Source organism: Pseudophryne corroboree, chromosome 2 (genome assembly GCF_028390025.1).
Source record: "Pseudophryne corroboree isolate aPseCor3 chromosome 2, aPseCor3.hap2, whole genome shotgun sequence".
In the NCBI taxonomy this organism is placed as follows: domain Eukaryota; kingdom Metazoa; phylum Chordata; class Amphibia; order Anura; family Myobatrachidae; genus Pseudophryne; species Pseudophryne corroboree.
Window position 1 is genome coordinate 962,389,985 of NC_086445.1, and position 19,739 is coordinate 962,409,723.

Here is a 19,739-nt window from a genome sequence, read left to right on the forward strand (position 1 = left end):
GCAGAGGTTCAAAAACCTGCTGGTGAGAAAATTGTCAAGTCAAGCGGAACGTGACCCGTCAACAGCTCCTCCTTCACATTCTCCCGCAACTGGGGGTGCGAGGAAAAGGCTAAGAATTCCGAGCCCACCCGCTGGCGGTGATGCAGGGCAGTCTGGAGCGAGTGCTGACATCTGGTCCGGACTGAAGGACCTGCCAACGATAACTGTCATGTCGTCTACTGTCACTGCATATGATTCTGTCTCCATTGAAAGAATGGTGGAGGATTATATGAGTGACCGCATCCAAGTAGGCACGTCAGACAGTCCGTATACTGGCAGGAAAAAGAGGCAATTTGGAGGCCCTTGCACAAACTGGCTTTATTTTACCTAAGTTGCCCCCCCCCCCTCCAGTGTGTACTCCGAAAGAGTGTTTAGTGCAGCCGCTCACCTTGTCAGCAATCGGCGTACGAGGTTACTTCCAGAAAATGTGGAGAAGATGATGTTCTCAAAATTAATTATAATCAATTCCTCCGTGGAGACATTCAACAGCAATTGCCTCCAGAAAGTACACAGGGACCTGAGATGGTGGATTCCAGTGGGGACGAATTAATAATCTGTGAAGAGGGGGATGTACACAGTGAAAGGGGTGAGGAATTGGACGATGAGGAGGAGGTGGACATCTTGCCTCTGTAGAGCCAGTTTGTGCAAGGATAGATTGATTGCTTCTTTTTTGGTGGGGGCCCAAACCAACCAGTCATTTCAGTCACAGTCGTGTGGCAGACCCTGTCGCTGAAATGATGGGTTTGTTAAAGTGTGCATGTCCTGTTTATACAACATAAGGGTGGGTGGGAGGGCCCAAGGACAATTCCATCTTGCACCTCTTTTTTCTTTCATTTTTCTTTGCATCATGTGCTGTTTGGGGACTATTTTTTTGAAGTACCGTCCTGTCTGACACTGCAGTGCCACTCCTAGATGGGCCAGGTGTTTGTGTCGGCCACTTGGGTCGCTTAGCTTAGCCATCCAGCGACATTGGTGCACCTCTTTTTTTCTTTGCATCATGTGCTGTTTGGGGACTATTTTTTAAATCTGCCATACTGTCTGACACTGCAGTGCCACTCCTAGATGGGCCAGGTGTTTGTGTCGGCCACTTGGGTCGCTTAGCTTAGTCACACAGCGACCTTGGTGCACCTCTTTTTTTCTTTGCATCATGTGCTGTTTGGGGACTATTTTTTAAATCTGCCATTCTGTCTGACACTGCAGTGCCACTCCTAGATGGGCCAGGTGTTTGTGTCGGCCACTTGGGTCGCTTAGCTTAGTCACACAGCTACCTCATTGCGCCTCTTTTTTTCTTTGCATCATATGCTGTTTGGGGACTATTTTTTTGAAGTGCCATTCTGTCTGACACTGCAGTGCCATTCCTAGATGGGCCAGGTGTTTGTGTCGGCCACTTGGGTCGCTTAGCTTAGTCATCCAGCGACCTCGGTGCAAATTTTGGGACTAAAAATAATATTGTGAGGTGTGAGGTGTTCAGAATAGACTGAAAATGAGTGGAAATTATGGTTATTGAGGTTAATAATACTATGGGATCAAAATGACCCCCAAATTCTATGATTTAAGCTGTTTTTTCCGCCCCCATAATGGCGCGCTTCAGACCCGCTCTTTATACTGGCGGGGGTCCGGACAGTGCCCTGGCACTATGTCCGCTCTTGCCAGTTACTTATAGAGGTCATATATGCTGCCCGGGGCGCCCCCCCCCCCCCCCGCCCGCGCCCTGCACCCTGTAGTGCCGCTGTGTGTGGGAGCATGGCGCGTAGCGTGCGAACGCTGCGGTACCTCAGAAGCAGTCACTGAAGTCTTCTTTTCATCTTCTACTCACCTGTCTTCTGACTTCTGGCTCTGCAAGGGGGGTGACGGCGGGCTCTGGGAACGAGCATCTAGGCGTACCTAGCGATCAGACCCTCAGGAGCTAATGGTGTCCTGTAGCCAAAGAAGCAGAGTCTTTAAACTCACAGAAGTAGGTCTGACTTCTCTCCCCTAAGTCTTTTTCAGGGAAACTCAGTAGAGCTCCTCAGAGTGCATCCAGTCTCACTGGGCACAGATTCTAAACTGGAGTCTGGAGGAGGGGCATAGAGGGAGGAGCCAGTTCACACCCTTTGAAAGTTTTAAAGTGCCCATGTTTCCTACGGATCCCGTCTATACCCCATGGTTCTTGATGTGACCCCAGCATCCTCTAGGACGTATGAGAAATTATTTTTAGGCCAAAAGGTTGCACCGAGGTGGCTGTATGACTAAGCTAAGCGACACAAGTATGCGGCACAAACACCTGGCCCATCTAGGAGTGGTGGCACTGCAGTGTCAGACAGGATGGCAGATTTAAAAAATAGGCCCCAAACAGCACATCATGCAAAGAAGCAAAAGAGGTGCAATGAGGTAGCTGTATGACTAAGCTAAGCGACACAAGTGTGCGGCACAAACACCTGGCCCATCTAGGAGTGGCACTGCAGTGGCAGACAGGATGGCACTTAAAAAAACTAGGCCCCAAACAGCACATCATGCAAAGAAGTAAAAGAGGTGCAATGAGGTAGCTGTATGACTAAGTTAAGCGACACAAGTGTGCGGCACAAACACCTGGCCTATCTGGGAGTGGAACTGCAGTCCCGCTGCACTAATGGCGGATACCAGACGCACGTCTAACACCAGCATAGTTGTTATGGCCTCAGTAATCCGCTTTGCAACAGGGTATATATATACTGAAGTATCACTGGAATTATATGGCAGTACCACTGGTCATATATACGGCAGTATCACTGGATTTATACGGCAGTAGCACTGGAATATATGGCAGTATCACTGGACTGGATTTATACGGCAGTACCACTGGATTTATACGGCAGTACCACTGGACATATACGGCAGTATCACTGGACATATACGGCAGTATCACTGGATTTATACGGCAATACCACTGAACATATATGGCAGTATCTCTGGACATATACGGCAGTATCACTGGACATATACGGCAGTACCACTGGATATATACAGCAGCACAGAGACACCACCACTGGACTGATGCAGGACAACACGGCACCACTGCAATGAACTGGACTTAAACAGCAGCACTGGACATATGGCAGCAGAGGACACCACCACTGTGACTGGACTGATGCAGCACAAGACACTACCACTGTACTGATGCAGGACAACACAGCGCCACTGGACTTATACAGCAACACTGGACATATGGCAGCAGAGGACACCACCACTGTGACTGGACTGATGCAGCACAAGACACTACCACTGTACTGATGCAGGACAACACAGCGCCACTGGACTGTACTTATACAGCAGCACTGGATATATGGCAGTAGAGGACACCACCACTGTGACTAGACTGATGCAGCCCAACACACCACCACTGTACTGATGCAGGACAACACAGCGCCACTGGACTGGACTTATACAGCAGAACTGGACATATGGCAGCAGACGACACCACCACTATGACTGGACTGATGCAGCACAATACACAACCACTGAACTGATGCAGCACAACACAGCACCACTGGACTGGACTTATACAGCAGAACTGGACATATGGCAGCAGAGGACAACACCACTGTGACTAGACTGATGCAGCCCAACACACCACCACTGTACTGATGCAGGATACTGAGGACGGAGACACGTCCTCTTGCTACACTCTCCAATGCTGGAGTGAAAATGGCGGCGCCGCGCGGCTCCTTATATGGAATCCAAACCCCGCAGGATCTGACAGCGGGATGATGACATTTTGCCTCGTTCTGGTTTCCGAGTCATGCGGAAAAACCCGAGCCTGACTCGGATCTGGGCTCTGGTAGTGAAGTCCAGTAGGGTTCGGTTCTCGGGGAAACGAACCCGCTCATCTCTAGTACACACTAGACGATTTGAACAAAAGTTAAACCACCCTTTCCTCCCCCAATGTGGGACCGTTTGCATACTGACGGTGCACATGCACCTGAGAAGAGGGTGTGACCTCGCAACAGTGAGTGACTGGGAAGGCAGAGGGTGTCTGTGTCTCCAACCTTCACATTTCTCCCTCCAGCAATTATTTTATTTATTTATTACCAGTTATTTATATAGCGCACACATATTCCACAGCGCTTTATAGAGAATAATTGTCCATTGTCCCTGCCCCAATGGAGCTTACAATCTATATTCCCTACTACATGTACACATACACACATTCAAGCTAGAGTTAATTTTGTTGGGAGCCAATTAACCTACCAGTATATATTTGGATTGTGGGAGGAAACCGGAGTACATGGTGGAAACCCACGCAAGTACAGGGAGAATATACAAACTTCACACTAGGCTGTACAGGCTTGCTGGAAAGCCTGTACATCCTATCAGACAGCCATAGTCATCTGGGACTTCTGAAACCTGGAGCTGGTGCAGCAGAGCTTAGATTTTGAGGCGGCCATGATACCCCTAGGATTTTCCAGATGTCCCAGGGCATTTGCCTATACTGACTACCTAAGGGCCGTCTCCGGCCATCTGTGATCAGTATTGCAAGATAAATACAGTAGGTGCTATGACCCTTGCCAAATGTATTTAAAAATTTAGTGGTTCATTGAAAAAACTTTTTATAAATGAAACGTTTAATTAAAGGCACTGTATAAAATATGAGCATGAAGTATTATAGTAGTAATAGTCATGCTGAAAATTTGGTATATGGAGGGCAACCTGGCCAGCATAGAATTAAAAATGAAGACCTGTGTCATTGAATATGAAATACAGGTATAAAAAACATCAAAACATCTTCACATTAAAGTGAAAAAAGCTATAACAAAACTGAATTTATTCAAAGGTATAAAAAATGATCATAATACACAGAGCTCTTTCCTCTCACAGAAAACTTTCCTCAGCAGTAGTTTTCCCTTAAACTTAACGTAACCTTCATATTATTTGAAAAATCTCTATATATTCTTGTCTCTTTGCGGCATCTGCTTTCTCCAAGGTTACATTACCTAAATGGATGCCCCTAGCTGCTTCAGATTCATATCTATACATCCAAAATGATATATCTGTTCGCCTGCTTCTCCTTCAGCTCTTATTTTACAGAATAATTACACCGCTGGCCTTTAAAGAGGTAAATCTGCTAAGACCAAAAAAATTAAAGTGAGCTGTTGGCACAGTATATGCCGTGTCACGCTTTGTGATCTGCTGATACAAGCGTTCTGTTTATCTCACTATTACACAGCCAAGATACAAAACAGCAGCTTCAGCTGTGATGGGATCTTGCAGTGGGTGTCTGAAACTTTCAGTATCACAAGATATGCGCGCGGTGTGTGACAGCCTAGGTGACTGGGTTAACCACTGGAAATAAGTTCTATCAACTGTGTCAGTAGGTAAGGTTGATAGAAGAGTCCTCTAATACAAATGATATATGTGTGTGTGTTAGTGATGAGCACCGGAAATTTTTCGAGTTTTGTGTTTTGGTTTTGGGTTCGGTTCCGCGGCCGTGTTTTGGGTTCTAACGCGTTTTGGCAAAACCTCACCGAATTTTTTTTGTCGGATCCGGGTGTGTTTTGGATTCGGGTGTTTTTTTCAAAAAACCCTAAAAAACAGCTTAAATCATAGAATTTGGGGTTCATTTTGATCCCAAAGTATTATTAACCTCAACAACCATAATTTCCACTCATTTTCAGTCTATTCTGAACACCTCACACCTCACAATATTATTTTTAGTCCTAAAATTTGCACCGAGGTCGCTGGATGGCTAAGCTAAGCGACCCAAGTGGCCGACACAAACACCTGGCCCATCTAGGAGCGGCACTGCAGTGTCACACAGGATGGCCCTTCCAAAAAACACTCCCCAAACAGCACATGACGCAAAGAAAAAAAGAGGCGCAATGAGGTAGCTGTGTGAGTAAGCTAAGCGACCCTAGTGGCCGACACAAACACCTGGCCCATCTAGGAGTGGCACTGCAGTGTCACGCAGGATGGCCCTTCCAAAAAACACTCCCCAAACAGCACATGACGCAAAGAAAAAAAGAGGCGCAATGAGGTAGCTGTGTGAGTAAGCTAAGCGACCCTAGTGGCCGACACAAACACCTGGCCCATCTAGGAGTGGCACTGCAGTGTCACGCAGGATGGCCCTTCCAAAAAACACTCCCCAAACAGCAGCACATGACGCAAAGAAGAAAAAAAAGAGGCGCAATGAGGTAGCTGTGTGAGTAAGCTAAGCGACCCTAGTGGCCGACACAAACACCTGGCCCATCTAGGAGTGGCACTGCAGTGTCACGCAGGATGGCCCTTCCAAAAAACACCCCCCAAACAGCAAATGACGCAAAGAAAAATGAAAGAAAAAAGAGGTGCAAGATGGAATTGTCCTTGGGCCCTCCCACCCACCCTTATGTTGTATAAACAGGACATGCACACTTTAACCAACCCATCATTTCAGTGACGGGGTCTGCCACACGACTGTGACTGAAATGACGGGTTGGTTTGGATCCCCACCAAAAAAGAAGCAATTAATCTCTCCTTGCACAAACTGGCTCTACAGAGGCAAGATGTCCACCTCATCATCATCCTCCGATATATCACCGTGTACATCCCCCTCCTCACAGATTATCAATTCGTCCCCACTGGAATCCACCATCTCAGCTCCCTGTGTACTTTGTGGAGGCAATTGCTGCTGGTCAATGTCTCCACGGAGGAATTGATTATAATTCATTTTAATGAACATCATCTTCTCCACATTTTCTGGATGTAACCTCGTACGCCGATTGCTGAGAAGGTGAGCGGCGGCACTAAACACTCTTTCGGAGTACACACTTGTGGGAGGGCAACTTAGGTAGAATAAAGCCAGTTTGTGCAAGGGCCTCCAAATTGCCTCTTTTTCCTGCCAGTATAAGTACGGACTGTCTGACGTGCCTACTTGGATGCGGTCACTCATATAATCCTCCACCATTCTTTCAATGGGGAGAGAATCATATGCAGTGACAGTAGACGACATGTCCGTAATCGTTGTCAGGTCCTTCAGTCCGGACCAGATGTCAGCATCAGCAGTCGCTCCAGACTGCCCTGCATCACCGCCAGTGGGTGGGCTCGGAATTCTGAGCCTTTTCCTCGCACCCACAGTTGCGGGAGAATGTGAAGGAGGAGATGTTGACAGGTCGCGTTCCGCTTGACTTGACAATTTTGTCACCAGCAGTTCTTTGAACCCCAGCAGACTTGTGTCTGCCGGAAAGAGAGATCCAAGGTAGGTTTTAAATCTAGGATCGAGCACGGTGGCCAAAATGTAGTGCTCTGATTTCAACAGATTGACCACCTGTGAATCCTTGTTAAGCGAATTAAGGGCTCCATCCACAAGTCCCACATGCCTAGCGGAATCGCTCTGTGTTAGCTCCTCCTTCAATGTCTCCAGCTTCTTCTGCAAAAGCCTGATGAGGGGAATGACCTGACTCAGGCTGGCAGTGTCTGAACTGACTTCACGTGTGGCAAGTTCAAAAGGTTGCAGAACCTTGCACAACGTTGAAATCATTCTCCACTGCGCTTGAGACAGGTGCATTCCACCTCCTATATCGTGCTCAGTTGTATAGGCTTGAATGGCCTTTTGCTGCTCCTCCAACCTCTGAAGCATATAGAGGGTTGAATTCCACCTCGTTACCACTTCTTGCTTCAGATGATGGCAGGGCAGGTTCAGGCGTTTTTGGTGGTGCTCCAGTCTTCTGTACGTGGTGCCTGTACGCCGAAAGTGTCCCGCAATTCTTCTGGCCACCGACAGCATCTCTTGCACGCCCCTCTCGTTTTTTTAATAATTCTGCACCACCAAATTCAAGGTATGTGCAAAACATGGGACGTGCTGGAATTTGCCCATATTTAATGCACACACAATATTGCTGGCGTTGTCCGATGCCACAAATCCACAGGAGAGTCCAATTGGGGTAAGCCATTCTGCGATGATCTTCCTCAGTTGCCGTAAGAGGTTTTTAGCTGTGTGCGTATTCTGGAAAGCGGTGATACAAAGCGTAGCCTGCCTAGGAAAGAGTTGGCGTTTGCGAGATGCTGCTACTGGTGCCGCCGCTGCTGTTCTTGCGGCGGGAGTCCATACATCTACCCAGTGGGCTGTCACAGTCATATAGTCCTGAGCCTGCCCTGCTCCACTTGTCCACATGTCCGTGGTTAAGTGGACATTGGGTACAACTGCATTTTTTAGGACACTGGTGAGTCTTTTTCTGAGGTCTGTGTACATTTTCGGTATCGCCTGCCTAGAGAAATGGAACCTAGATGGTATTTGGTACCGGGGACACAGTACCTCCAACAAGTCTCTAGTTGCCTCTGCAGTAATGATGGATACCGGAACCACGTTTCTCACCGCCCAGGATGCCAAGGCCTCAGTTATCCGCTTTGCAGCAGGATGACTGCTGTGATATTTCATCTTCCTCGCAAAGGACTGTTGGACAGTCAATTGCTTGGTGGAAGTAGTAAAAGTGGTCTTACGAGTACGACTTCCCCTCTGGGATGACCATCGACTCCCAGCAGCAACAACAGCAGCGCCAGCAGCAGTAGGCGTTACACGCAAGGATGCATCGGGGGAATCCCAGGCAGGAGAGGACTCGTCAGAATTGCCAGTGACATAGCCTGCAGGACTATTGGCATTCCTGGGGAAGGAGGAAATTGACACTGAGGGAGTTGGTGGGGTGGTTTGCGTGAGCTTGGTTACAAGAGGAAGGGATTTACTGGTCAGTGGACTGCTTCCGCTGTTGCCCAAAGTTTTTGAACTTGTCACTGACATGATGAATGCGCTGCAGGTGACGTATAAGGGAGGATGTTCCGAGGTGGTTAACGTCCTTACCCCTACTTATTACAGCTTGACAAAGGCAACACACGGCTTGACAAATGTTGTCCGCATTTCTGTTGAAATACTTCCACACCGAAGAGCTGATTTTTTTGGTATTTTCACCAGGCATGTCAATGGCCCTATTCCTCCCACGGACAACAGGTGTCTCCCCGGGTGCCTGACTTAAACAAACCACCTCACCATCAGAATCCTCCTTGTCAATTTCCTCCCCAGCGCCAGCAACACCCATATCCTCCTCATCCTGGTGTACTTCAACACTGACATCTTCAATCTGACTATCAGGAACTGGACTGCGGGTGCTCCTTCCAGCACTTGCAGGGGGCGTGCAAATGGTGGAAGGCGCATGCTCTTCACGTCCAGTGTTGGGAAGGTCAGGCATCGCAAACGACACAATTGGACTCTCCTTGTGGATTTGTGATTTCGAAGAACGCACAGTTCTTTGCTGTGCTTTTGCCAGCTTGAGTCTTTTCATTTTTCTAGCGAGAGGCTGAGTGCTTCCATCCTCATGTGAAGCTGAACCACTAGCCATGAACATAGGCCAGGGCCTCAGCCGATCCTTGCCACTCCGTGTGGTAAATGGCATATTGGCAAGTTTACGCTTCTCCTCTGACAATTTTATTTTAGATTTTTGAGTCCTTTTTTTACTGATATTTGGTGTTTTGGATTTTACATGCTCTGTACTATGACATTGGGCATCGGCCTTGGCAGACGACGTTGCTGGCATTTCATCGTCTCGGCCATGACTAGTGGCAGCAGCTTCAGCACGAGGTGGAAGTCGATCTTGATCTTTCCCTATTTTTGGAACCTCAACATTTTTGTTCTCCATATTTTAATAGGCACAACTAAAAGGCACCTCAGGTAAACAATGGAGATGGATGGATACTAGTATACTTATGGATGGACGAGTGACTGCCGACACAGAGGTAGCTCTGCTGCTAATATAGACTGGATGATAATGATATAAAAAATATATATATATATCACTACTGCAGCCGGACAGGTATATATTATATAATGACGGACCTGCTGGACACTGTCAGCAGCACTGCAGACTCCTAAAGTAAGCTACTAGTAGTATCAAGAAGATAGAAAAAAAAAAAACACCACAGGTAGGTGGTATACAATTATGGATGGACGAGCGACTGCCGACACAGAGGTAGCTACAGCCGTGGACTACCGTACTGCGTCTGCTGCTAATATAGACTGGATGATAATGATATAAAAAATATATATATATATCACTACTGCAGCCGGACAGGTATATATTATATAATGACGGACCTGCTGGACACTGTCAGCAGCACTGCAGACTCCTAAAGTAAGCTACTAGTAGTATCAAGAAGATAGAAAAAAAACAAAACACCACAAGTAGGTGGTATACAATTATGGATGGACGAGCGACTGCCGACACAGAGGTAGCTACAGCCGTGGACTACCGTACTGCGTCTGCTGCTAATATAGACTGGATGATAATGATATAAAAAATATATATATATATATATCACTACTGCAGCCGGACAGGTATATATTATATAATGACGGACCTGCTGGACACTGTCAGCAGCACTGCAGACTCCTAAAGTAAGCTACTAGTAGTATCAAGAAGATAGAAAAAAAAAAAAAACACCACAGGTAGGTGGTATACAATTATGGATGGACGAGCGACTGCCGACACAGAGGTAGCTACAGCCGTGGACTACCGTACTGCGTCTGCTGCTAATATAGACTGGATGATAATGATATAAAAAATATATATATATCACTACTGCAGCCGGACAGGTATATATTATATAATTAATGACGGACCTGCTGGACACTGTCAGCAGAATGCGTTTATAGAATAAAAACACCACACGACGAGTGTTTAACTTTTTCAGGCAGACAATCACAATATACTGGTGGTCAGACAGTGGTCACTGGTCAGTCACACTGGCAGTGGCACTCTGGCAGCAAAAGTGTGCACTGTTAAATAATATGTACTCCTGCTACTGCTCCCCAGTCTCCCCCACAATTAAGCTGTGTGAGCACTCAGCACAGTCAGATATACATAGATGATGCAGCACACTGAGGCTGAGCACAGATATGGTATACTGTTACTGTGTCACTGTGTATCGGTTTTTTTCAGGCAGAGAACGGATTATATTAAATAATAATATAATAAAAAAACTGCACTGGTGGTCACTGGTCAGTCACTAGTAAACTCTGCACTCTCTGAGTACTCCTAAGCTCCAGTAAATCAAGTGTCTCACTCTCACTCTCTCTCTTCTAATCTAAATGGAGAGGACGCCAGCCACGTCCTCTCCCTATGAATCTCAATGCACGTGTGAAAATGGCGGCGACGCGCGGCTCCTTATATAGAATCCGAGTCTCGCGATAGAATACGAGCCTCGCGAGAATCCGACAGCGGGATGATGACGTTCGGGTGCGCTCGGGTTAGCCGAGCAAGGCGGGAAGATCCGAGTCTGCCTCGGATCCGTGTAAAAAGGCTGAAGTTCGGGGGGGTTCGGATTCCGAGGAACCGAACCCGCTCATCACTAGTGTGTATACGTATATGTATATACAGGACTGTTCAAAAGTTTTAGGCAAGTGTGGGAAAAATGCTGCAAAGTAAGAATGCTTCAAAAATAGAAGTGTTAATAGTTTATTTTTATTAATTAACAAAATGCAAAGTAAATGAACAGAAATCTAAATCAAATCAATGTTTGGTGTGACCACCCTTTATCTTCAAAACAGCATCAATTCTTCTAGGTACACTTGCACACAGTTTTTGATCGAATTCGGCAGGGAGGTTGTTCCAAACCTCTTGGAGATCTAACCACAGATCTTCTGTGGATGTAGGATTGCTCAAATCCTTTGTCTCTTCATGTAATCCCAGGCAGACTCGATGATGTTGAGATCAGGGCTCTGTGGGGGCCATATCATCACTTCCAGGACTCCTTGGGGTCGATTCTATTCTCGGCGCTATGCTAGTTTAAATTCCCGACAGTTTGGATTCGCGCACATCGCGGCATTTGTTTTGTCGGGAGTGGCTTGTTTAGTCACTTATTCAAATCGCCGCGTCATCGCCGCCTTAAATGGTCTTGTCGGGGAGTGGCTAAGGCGGAGAGTAGTTTTCCCGCCTTGTTTTCCCGCGCCGAAGCTGGGCATATATATAGCGCGAGTTCGGGTGAGGCAGTCTGCAGTGTGCCTCCTCACAGTGGAAAAGAACAGTGAAAGTGAGAGACCGCAGGGGAGACATCTGATTGTGTAAGTAAGATCTTACTTTTTAACAGGTTATGTCAAAACGTGGCTGATTTACACAGGTTGCTGCAGGATTAACAAGAAGCCAGCCAGAGAATGTACTAAACTGATATTTCTGGGTTCAGTTGTTTAGTATACTCCAGATATTTCTGGGTTCAGTTGTTTAGTATACTCCTGATATTTCTGGGTTCAGTTGTTTAGTATACTCCTGATATTTCTGGGTTCAGTTGTTTAGTATACTCCTGATATTTCTGGGTTCAGTTGTTTAGTATACTCCTGATATTTCTGGGTTCAGTTGTTTAGTATACTCCAGATATTTCTGGGTTCAGTTGTTTAGTATACTCCAGATATTTCTGGGTTCAGTTGTTTAGTATACTCCTGATATTTCTGGGTTCAATAATTTAGTATACTCCTGATATTTCTGGGTTCAGTTGTTTAGTATACTCCTGATATTTCTGGGTTCAGTTGTTTAGTATACTCCTGATATTTCTGGGTTCAATAGTTTAGTATACTCCTGATATTTCTGGGTTCAGTTGTTTAGTATACTCCTGATATTTCTGGGTTCAGTTGTTTAGTATACTCCTGATATTTCTGGGTTCAGTTGTTTAGTTTACTCCAGATATTTCTGGGTTCAGTTGATTAGTATACTCCTGCTGTATTTGCAGTAATGTTTTTGTACAGAAGGGTCTGATAAACTGTTTAGTTGTTTAGTATACTCCTGTATTTGCAGAGATGTTTTTGTGTACAGAACATGGGAGGACAGTATATTGGGGGTAAATTCAAGTTGATCGCAACAGGAATTTTGTTAACAGTTGGGCAAAACCATGTGCACTGCAGGGGAGGCAGATATAACATGTGCAGAGAGAGTTAGATTTGGGTGGGTTATTCTGTTTCTGTGCAGGGTAAATACTGGCTGCTTTATTTTTACACTGCAAATTAGATTGCAGATTGAACTCACCACACCCAAACCTATCTCTCTCTGCACATGTTATATCTGCCTCCCCTGCAGAGCACATGGCCAACTGCTGACCAAAATCCTGCTGCGATCAACTTGGAATAACCCCCGATAAACGTGTTTTTGCTTGTTGGTGTGATGGAAGTGCATTTGTCAACTGTGCATGGAGCTAGTTTTGTTTGGGGTGTATTTGGCATGTGGTGTAGAATGTGCATGTATATGTTTGGGGTGTGGTCCTATGTTCTGCAAACAGTTTTGTGGTTATTGCTCAGCCTTAATCCTGATTTAGCAATGCTTTTTACTTTTTAAACTGTATCTGCAAAATATCTTGTTCCAGCAATAGTTTTTTGATTGTTTTATTTTGGCTTGTTGAAAAGGTATGCATTTGATTGAAGTGTGTGCAGTTTTAAAATGTGCATGGAGATTTTGGTTTGAGATCCACAGCTTGTACAATGCTGCTTATCTTGGCACATGTACCTTTTTTTTTAAATAGTTTACCTTACAGTTGTGCATGTACATCCTCCGCTGCTACATGTGCTGTCCTATATGTCTGATGCAGTTGATTTACTTGTGTGACAGTGCAGTTTCAAGCTTTATGGTTGCCTGAAGCATTTCCCATGTGCATTGATGGATCATATGTACCTTGTCTGATGAGTTGTTACTTTCTTCCCTGCCACATGTTCTGTCCTGTGTCTGGTGCAGTTGGTATACTTTTGTGACAGTGCAGTTTCACCTTTTTGTCTCACTGCATCATGTCCCTTGTAAAATTGTTTCGTTTATAATATTTTTGATTTTTATTTCCAACAGGTTTTCTGGACTGTTCTTCCAGTGCTACCGTTGTGGGTTTTTGTGGGGGTTTTTTAAGGTAAGTATTTTATTTATTTATTTATTTTTTAAATTCAGTTTCCTAAATGTAGTTTTGTTTTGATTCTAAACAGGATGTTATCTGCACATAGTGAGCCAGAGGCTCAAACTGATCCGGAGGAAAGTGTCAGTGATGCTGCTTCAAGCAGTGATGAGTGGGTTGCACCACCACCAGGCCATAAAAGAGGCAAGAAAAGTAAAAAAACCAAAGATCAGTCTTCTGGCGATGACGAGTCTGAGGATAATGTGCCTGCTGTGAGGGCGCCCAGATTCTCAAAAGAAGAAAATGACGTACTTGTCACACACGTTCTAGAAAATTACGATCGCCTAATGGGCATGCTGGCGTCTTCAACCACACATAAGCGAAAGTCTAAAATATGGTCAGTAATTGCCAAAAAAGTGAGCACAGAGAGGGTCCGAATCAGAACCATTGAGAACTGTAAGAAACGCTGGAGAGATTGCAAAAAAATTACAAAAGATAAGATGGCTCGGCTTGCAAGACACACCCAGGGGACTGGTGGCGGATCCTCCCTTGATATTAATTTCAACCAATGGGAAGAAAAGATCCGCAATCACTTCAACCCGATTTTGGTAGAAGGTGTTGAAGGAGGTGTGGACTCAGCTGAAGCTGTCTTGGCCACTACTTTGGGTATTTATTTATTTTTAACGGATTTTTAAAACATGTCTTTTGAATTATTTTTCCCTTTTTATTATTTTTAATTTTTTTCCATTTCAGCTTCGAGAGCTTCAGGTGAGCAGCCAGGCCAGAGTAGTATACTCCAAAGGGCACCCACTGCTACTGCAAGTGCTAAGCGCACTAGTGCCACCTCCCAACATATTTGGAAGAAAAAACGAGTCGAACTCCATGGGAAAAGTCTAGCAAAAGGTGTTTTTTTTTGTTTGTTTTTTTGGCTGTTTTTTTTTTGTGTGAACATCATCATGTTTTTTTAATAAATTGTGTACATTTGCAGATGTTGGAGTGGCTAGTGCAATTCGTCAGCCTGTTGCAGTGAACCCTGTGCGTCGGCTTCCTGCAGGTAAAGTTTTCAAGTACTATTTTCTGTTGTGATTGTGGTGGATGTTGGTGTTTTGTTCTCTACCAGGTTTTTATTATCTTTTACTTTTTATGTCACTTCGTAATTTTTGCAGTTTGAATGATTAAAGCAGCAGTTGCTAACTTGCGTCTCTCAAGTTGCATGCAGCTCTTTCTGTCTAGTAAGTTCCCGCTGCCCTAGTGTGCAGCGCCCAAAGAAGGGCTGTGATACAATCAGGAGTCTTAGCTGGTGGCCTGCAAACTTCTATTGGCTCATGGGACATTGCCTAATTAGTGAGAAATTATGCTGCAAGAGAATGGAGACTGAGGGGCATTAGAAGCGCACGCTGCGCACTCCACCCTTCGCAAGTAGCAGACTGAGCAGAGCACGGGACGTGTATTTGACACTGGGGGAAATGTGTATCTGGAAATGTGGGGGCACATATGTATTTTGAAATATGGAGGCACCCAGTTTTTAAAAATGTTAAATGTTTATGGAACAGTACAGGGGCTTAATTTGTATGTGGCACTTAAAAGGAGTTATGACAAGAGGTCATACACCTAGAAACGTCTGACAGGTGTGCCAGATACATATATGCCCCCACAGCGCCAGATACATATATGTCCCCACAGCGCCAGCTATGCCCCACAGTGCCAGATACACATGACCCCACAGTGCCAGATACACATGTCTCTACAGTGATCACCAGCACCCCCGATATGCTCCCCTCCCCGCTCAGCGCGCTGCTGCTTCTGCTTCTTCTCTCTGGCGGCAGCATCTATCTTGAATTATGTGCCAGTCCGTGAGCCAATCCAAGCTCACGGTCCGGCAGCCAATCAGAAGCCTTAGTTGCCAGTCCGCGAGCTCTGATTGGCTCACGGGCCGCTGTCGTATTGAAGCGAGACACCGCTGCTGTTGAGGCGTGCGTGTGTCTGGAGCTGGAGGCAGCGGTGGCCAGGAGCCGGCCGAGCCGCATGCGGCGGATGAAAGAGCCGCCATGCGGATTGAGAGCCGTGGGTTGCCCACCGCTGCACTAGTGTTTATTTTGTCATTAATCTGAGAGATTGTAAAATTTGATCATGTCCATTTTGTGTAAGCACCCCCAGCCAGTGAATCTGCACCTACTGGGTCACCTGCCTCTATCCTGACTAAAGCTCAGCGCAAAACTTCTTCAAACCCAGGTAAGTTTTAATGCTAAACCAACTCAAAAACACAATTTTATCTCTTTTATTAACGTTTGTTTAACTTTACCCTAATTAGATGTTATGGTTCAAATGGAAACATCACTGGACACATCCTCCGTAATGGTGCAGCGACAAGAAATTGTGCATTTGCCATATCAGGGGACAATGCAGACAGATAATGTGGCCATTAGCCAACCACCTCCGGCACATATTCCAGATATGGGGCCAATGTCTGAAGGTATTTTATGTGATGTTGAAATTTATTTTTATTTTTATATTAGGATGGCTTTTTATAATTTGACCATTTCATAGGTTTTTTACACTGGATGGAGCCACACACTGGACTAAACTTTATTTGCATAAAGCAGTTCTGGACAAGCTTAGGTTTAACTGATGTTGCGAAACTACATATCCCAGCATGTTATTCCACAGTTTTATTAAAATCTAATTTTAAAAGCTGTTGTAAGGCATGCTGTTATGTGTAGTTTGACAAGAGCTGCTAATGTGGTGTAGGCTAGGCCTGCCCCAGACTGTACTCACTTTTTAATGAAAACAAAAGGGAAATCAGGAACAAAGGGGAGTCATGTGTACTCTTCAAATATGTACAATGCAAATATACCAGATGAGTTTTCAGGCTACTTACTTAAGGCCTTTGACCTAACCACCGTTTTTTGAATAATGGTGAGAGAACCATTTTACACAACTACTAGGTAATGCCTTGTCTTTCTAGCCAGAACTTTTGTTTATGGTAGGTTGCGCAATGAACTACCCAAAGGGGTCTATTCAAAATCACAATAATAAATGACATTTGTATTTGCCCTGCCCTGGTTCTTGATGCAGGGGTATTTAGTTAATATCTGTATACTGACAATTTTATCTCAGCCAAGTGTTTGATATTTTTTTCTAATTACTTTTATGATGTACAGTATATGTTAAATATTTGGCAACTCTTTGGAATTAAATTCTATTTACCTCGCTTTTCTAGCCTCTTCATACTTTTCACTTCCTAAACTTTGGAATTTGACCTTAGTTTGTTTGTTTCACCCCTACATTATTTTCCAATGTTTAAATCAGGCAGTGGAATAGTTGATCAGCCACAACAGACATCAACCACCAGCTCCATACATTCTGAAGGTAATGTCTCAACTTGATACTAATGTTGGCTATTTATTTGTTTTGCTAGGTATTCTTGCAAAATATTTTTACCTGTACGCGGCATTCCGTAATTTGATGATTCCTTCAATAGATCATGTACAAGCAGAGATGCCCACCACTCCGTTTGATAATATTGCTGAAGTGGCCCGCGAAATGGACTCTAACCATGAAAGTCACCGTCGCAAAATGGAGGGAAGTATGATATTTCTCGCCCAATGTGTGGATCGTCTTGCCGATAATGTGGAGGAAAGTTCAAAAGAGCGACGTGCAAAAGAAAACCTCACTGAAATCCAGCACACCCAAATTATAGATGGTCTGAACAACATAAACGGGACTCTCTGCCAAATTAACACCTTGCTCACTCAGTCCTCATCCACCTCTATCTCGATGGCAACAAGTCTAGCGGTCATTGCAGATGAGCTACGGCGATCACATGTAACTATAAGTGACTTTCCAAGCCCTTTCCTGTCCAACACACCCCAGGAGACATATGTTCCACGGCCCACTCCCTCATCTATCAGAGTGTCTCATGCTCAACAAGAAGGCACTGCATCCTCTTTGCGGAGAAGGCTAATGGACGAGCAGGAAGGCCACCAGCACACTCAAGGTAATTTCTGGGGGCTAATAACTAGGCACTGATTGAATAGACACATGGCAATGGACTACCTTATTTTGGAACAGTAATCCTAAACTTGATTTTTTTTTTGGGGATAAAACATGCCACTGTTCATTTTGTTAAATGGCCTAGTACCGCTTTCACATTTCCAAAGACTGAAACCAACCTGGGAATAACAAATGGGTCTTTCCTGTGTGGGATTCGGCATTGGTGATTTGTGTGCTGTTTTGGTTGCTTTCCCAAACGCCATGCTGGGTTGGTTGCCATAGCGGCTGACGTCCTGAGCTGGCAGCAGAGGCGTCACTGGGAGATGAGTTCATCTCCTGCGCCTCCTCTCCCTATGCTGAGAATGGGTGCCGGGTTCCATCGATCCATTCACACTGCCACTGCCCCGAGATTATACCCTGGAATAATCGTCACCAGGGCAGGCAACCCGGTAATTCAGACTAGTCTTTAACACCGCCCACTGACCCATCACAACCCGGAAATATGTCTGGTTGATATTGGGTTATTACTGCAATGTGAAAGGGGTATATGTCCGGTAATTTTTGGTAAATGGATTGCGAAAATTGCCATGGTAAATCCAGAATCAGGTTATACACCTTCGTGTAAGGGGCTTTTATTATTAATTATCAAAATCTCAGACCCTGGTCAATTTTCATAATTACACTTTTAGATTTTTTAACAATCAATCTTGGAACAGGTGTAGTAAAACTTTGGACATTACAGACCTTTCCATAAATGAAGTCCAAAAGAGGCTTAGCGTAATTTCATGTGTTTGATTGGCTACAATTTGTGATAAAATTAATTTGAGTCACCAGCCTGCATTAGCAAAGCCACTGTAATCTGAATGGATACACTATAATTCCTTGCCCTTCCAATGCATGCATTCCTAAGGGTGTGGAAAGAATACCTAGGGGTAAATTCTAAAAATTTGATCCATTCCGACATATATTGGTCAGAATGGATCAGACAACCCCTATTCAATTCCATTTAAAACTTGACTTTTTTAAGTCGAATTTAGATGGGAACAAGAGGGGGAGCGGGTGGGGCAAGCCGCAGGGGGGACAGCCGGCGGCAGGCAGAAGAGATCAGCACTATGGAGTAGCGCTGCAGAAGGATGGCACTAAGCTGGCCAAACTCACGGCAGCTTCCACCCGGCTCCAACAGCGTGCTGGAGCTGGGTGGAAGCTGCCGTGAGGTGGGGCGGCTGAGTGACATCATACTGCAGCGCGTTCTCCCTTTATGCCCACCGGCTGTCCCACTGTCTCCCTGCAGCTCCCCCTCCTTCAAGTCCTCTGGGTCCATCTCATTCCAACATCACTTTGAAGTCTGATTGAGATGGTCGAAAAGGGGACCAAGACCTGTCTGATTTGGCTCCGTTTTCAACATCAACACATGTGGATTGCCAGCTATTCCGCCGATCCACGTGCTTTTGGAGAAAATCAAGGGACTATTTGTAATATGCTATTGCCTTACTTAATACAGTATACAACATTCATTTGGTCTAGATGATGTAGGCTGAAAAGTGTTAATAATTTTAGGTCTGAATTTTGGCCAAAATCATTTAACAAGGAATAAATTCTCTAGTGCACACCAAAATGAATATGAAAAGTTTTGACGCTCATTCTCTATTTCTTCACAGAACATATGTGAGGACCTCAACCTGCAAGCAAAAGAGAATGGGTCAAGTTTCCAAGTTACCACTGTTATTTATGTGTTTTTTTGTAAGAATTTGGACAGATAACAAAGGTTTGCACCCATTTTTATTTGGGTCACAGATTTGCATACGTTTACAACTGGAAACCAATTAAGTTGCAGAGTGTTATATTTAAAGGTGCACTATCAATATCCGCAAGAATGT

At 45.0% G+C, this 19,739-nt stretch overlaps 1 protein-coding gene across 1 annotated transcript in view; it reads left to right on the forward strand.

Annotated features, from left to right (window-relative positions):
* Positions 1 to 19,650, forward strand: part of LOC135027274 (uncharacterized) — a 34,622-nt gene extending 14,972 nt beyond the window's left edge. Inside the window, exons 2-10 of the mRNA XM_063953696.1 lie at positions 13,830 to 13,887; positions 13,961 to 14,535; positions 14,623 to 14,772; positions 14,858 to 14,923; positions 16,018 to 16,101; positions 16,181 to 16,342; positions 17,179 to 17,238; positions 17,351 to 17,866; positions 19,521 to 19,650. Of these exons, the coding sequence (XP_063809766.1) occupies positions 13,830 to 13,887; positions 13,961 to 14,535; positions 14,623 to 14,772; positions 14,858 to 14,923; positions 16,018 to 16,101; positions 16,181 to 16,342; positions 17,179 to 17,238; positions 17,351 to 17,866; positions 19,521 to 19,531 (1,682 nt within the window). The 3' untranslated portion in view covers positions 19,532 to 19,650. The remainder of the gene's footprint in view (positions 1 to 13,829; positions 13,888 to 13,960; positions 14,536 to 14,622; positions 14,773 to 14,857; positions 14,924 to 16,017; positions 16,102 to 16,180; positions 16,343 to 17,178; positions 17,239 to 17,350; positions 17,867 to 19,520) is intronic.
* The last annotated feature ends 89 nt before the right edge of the window (positions 19,651 to 19,739 follow it).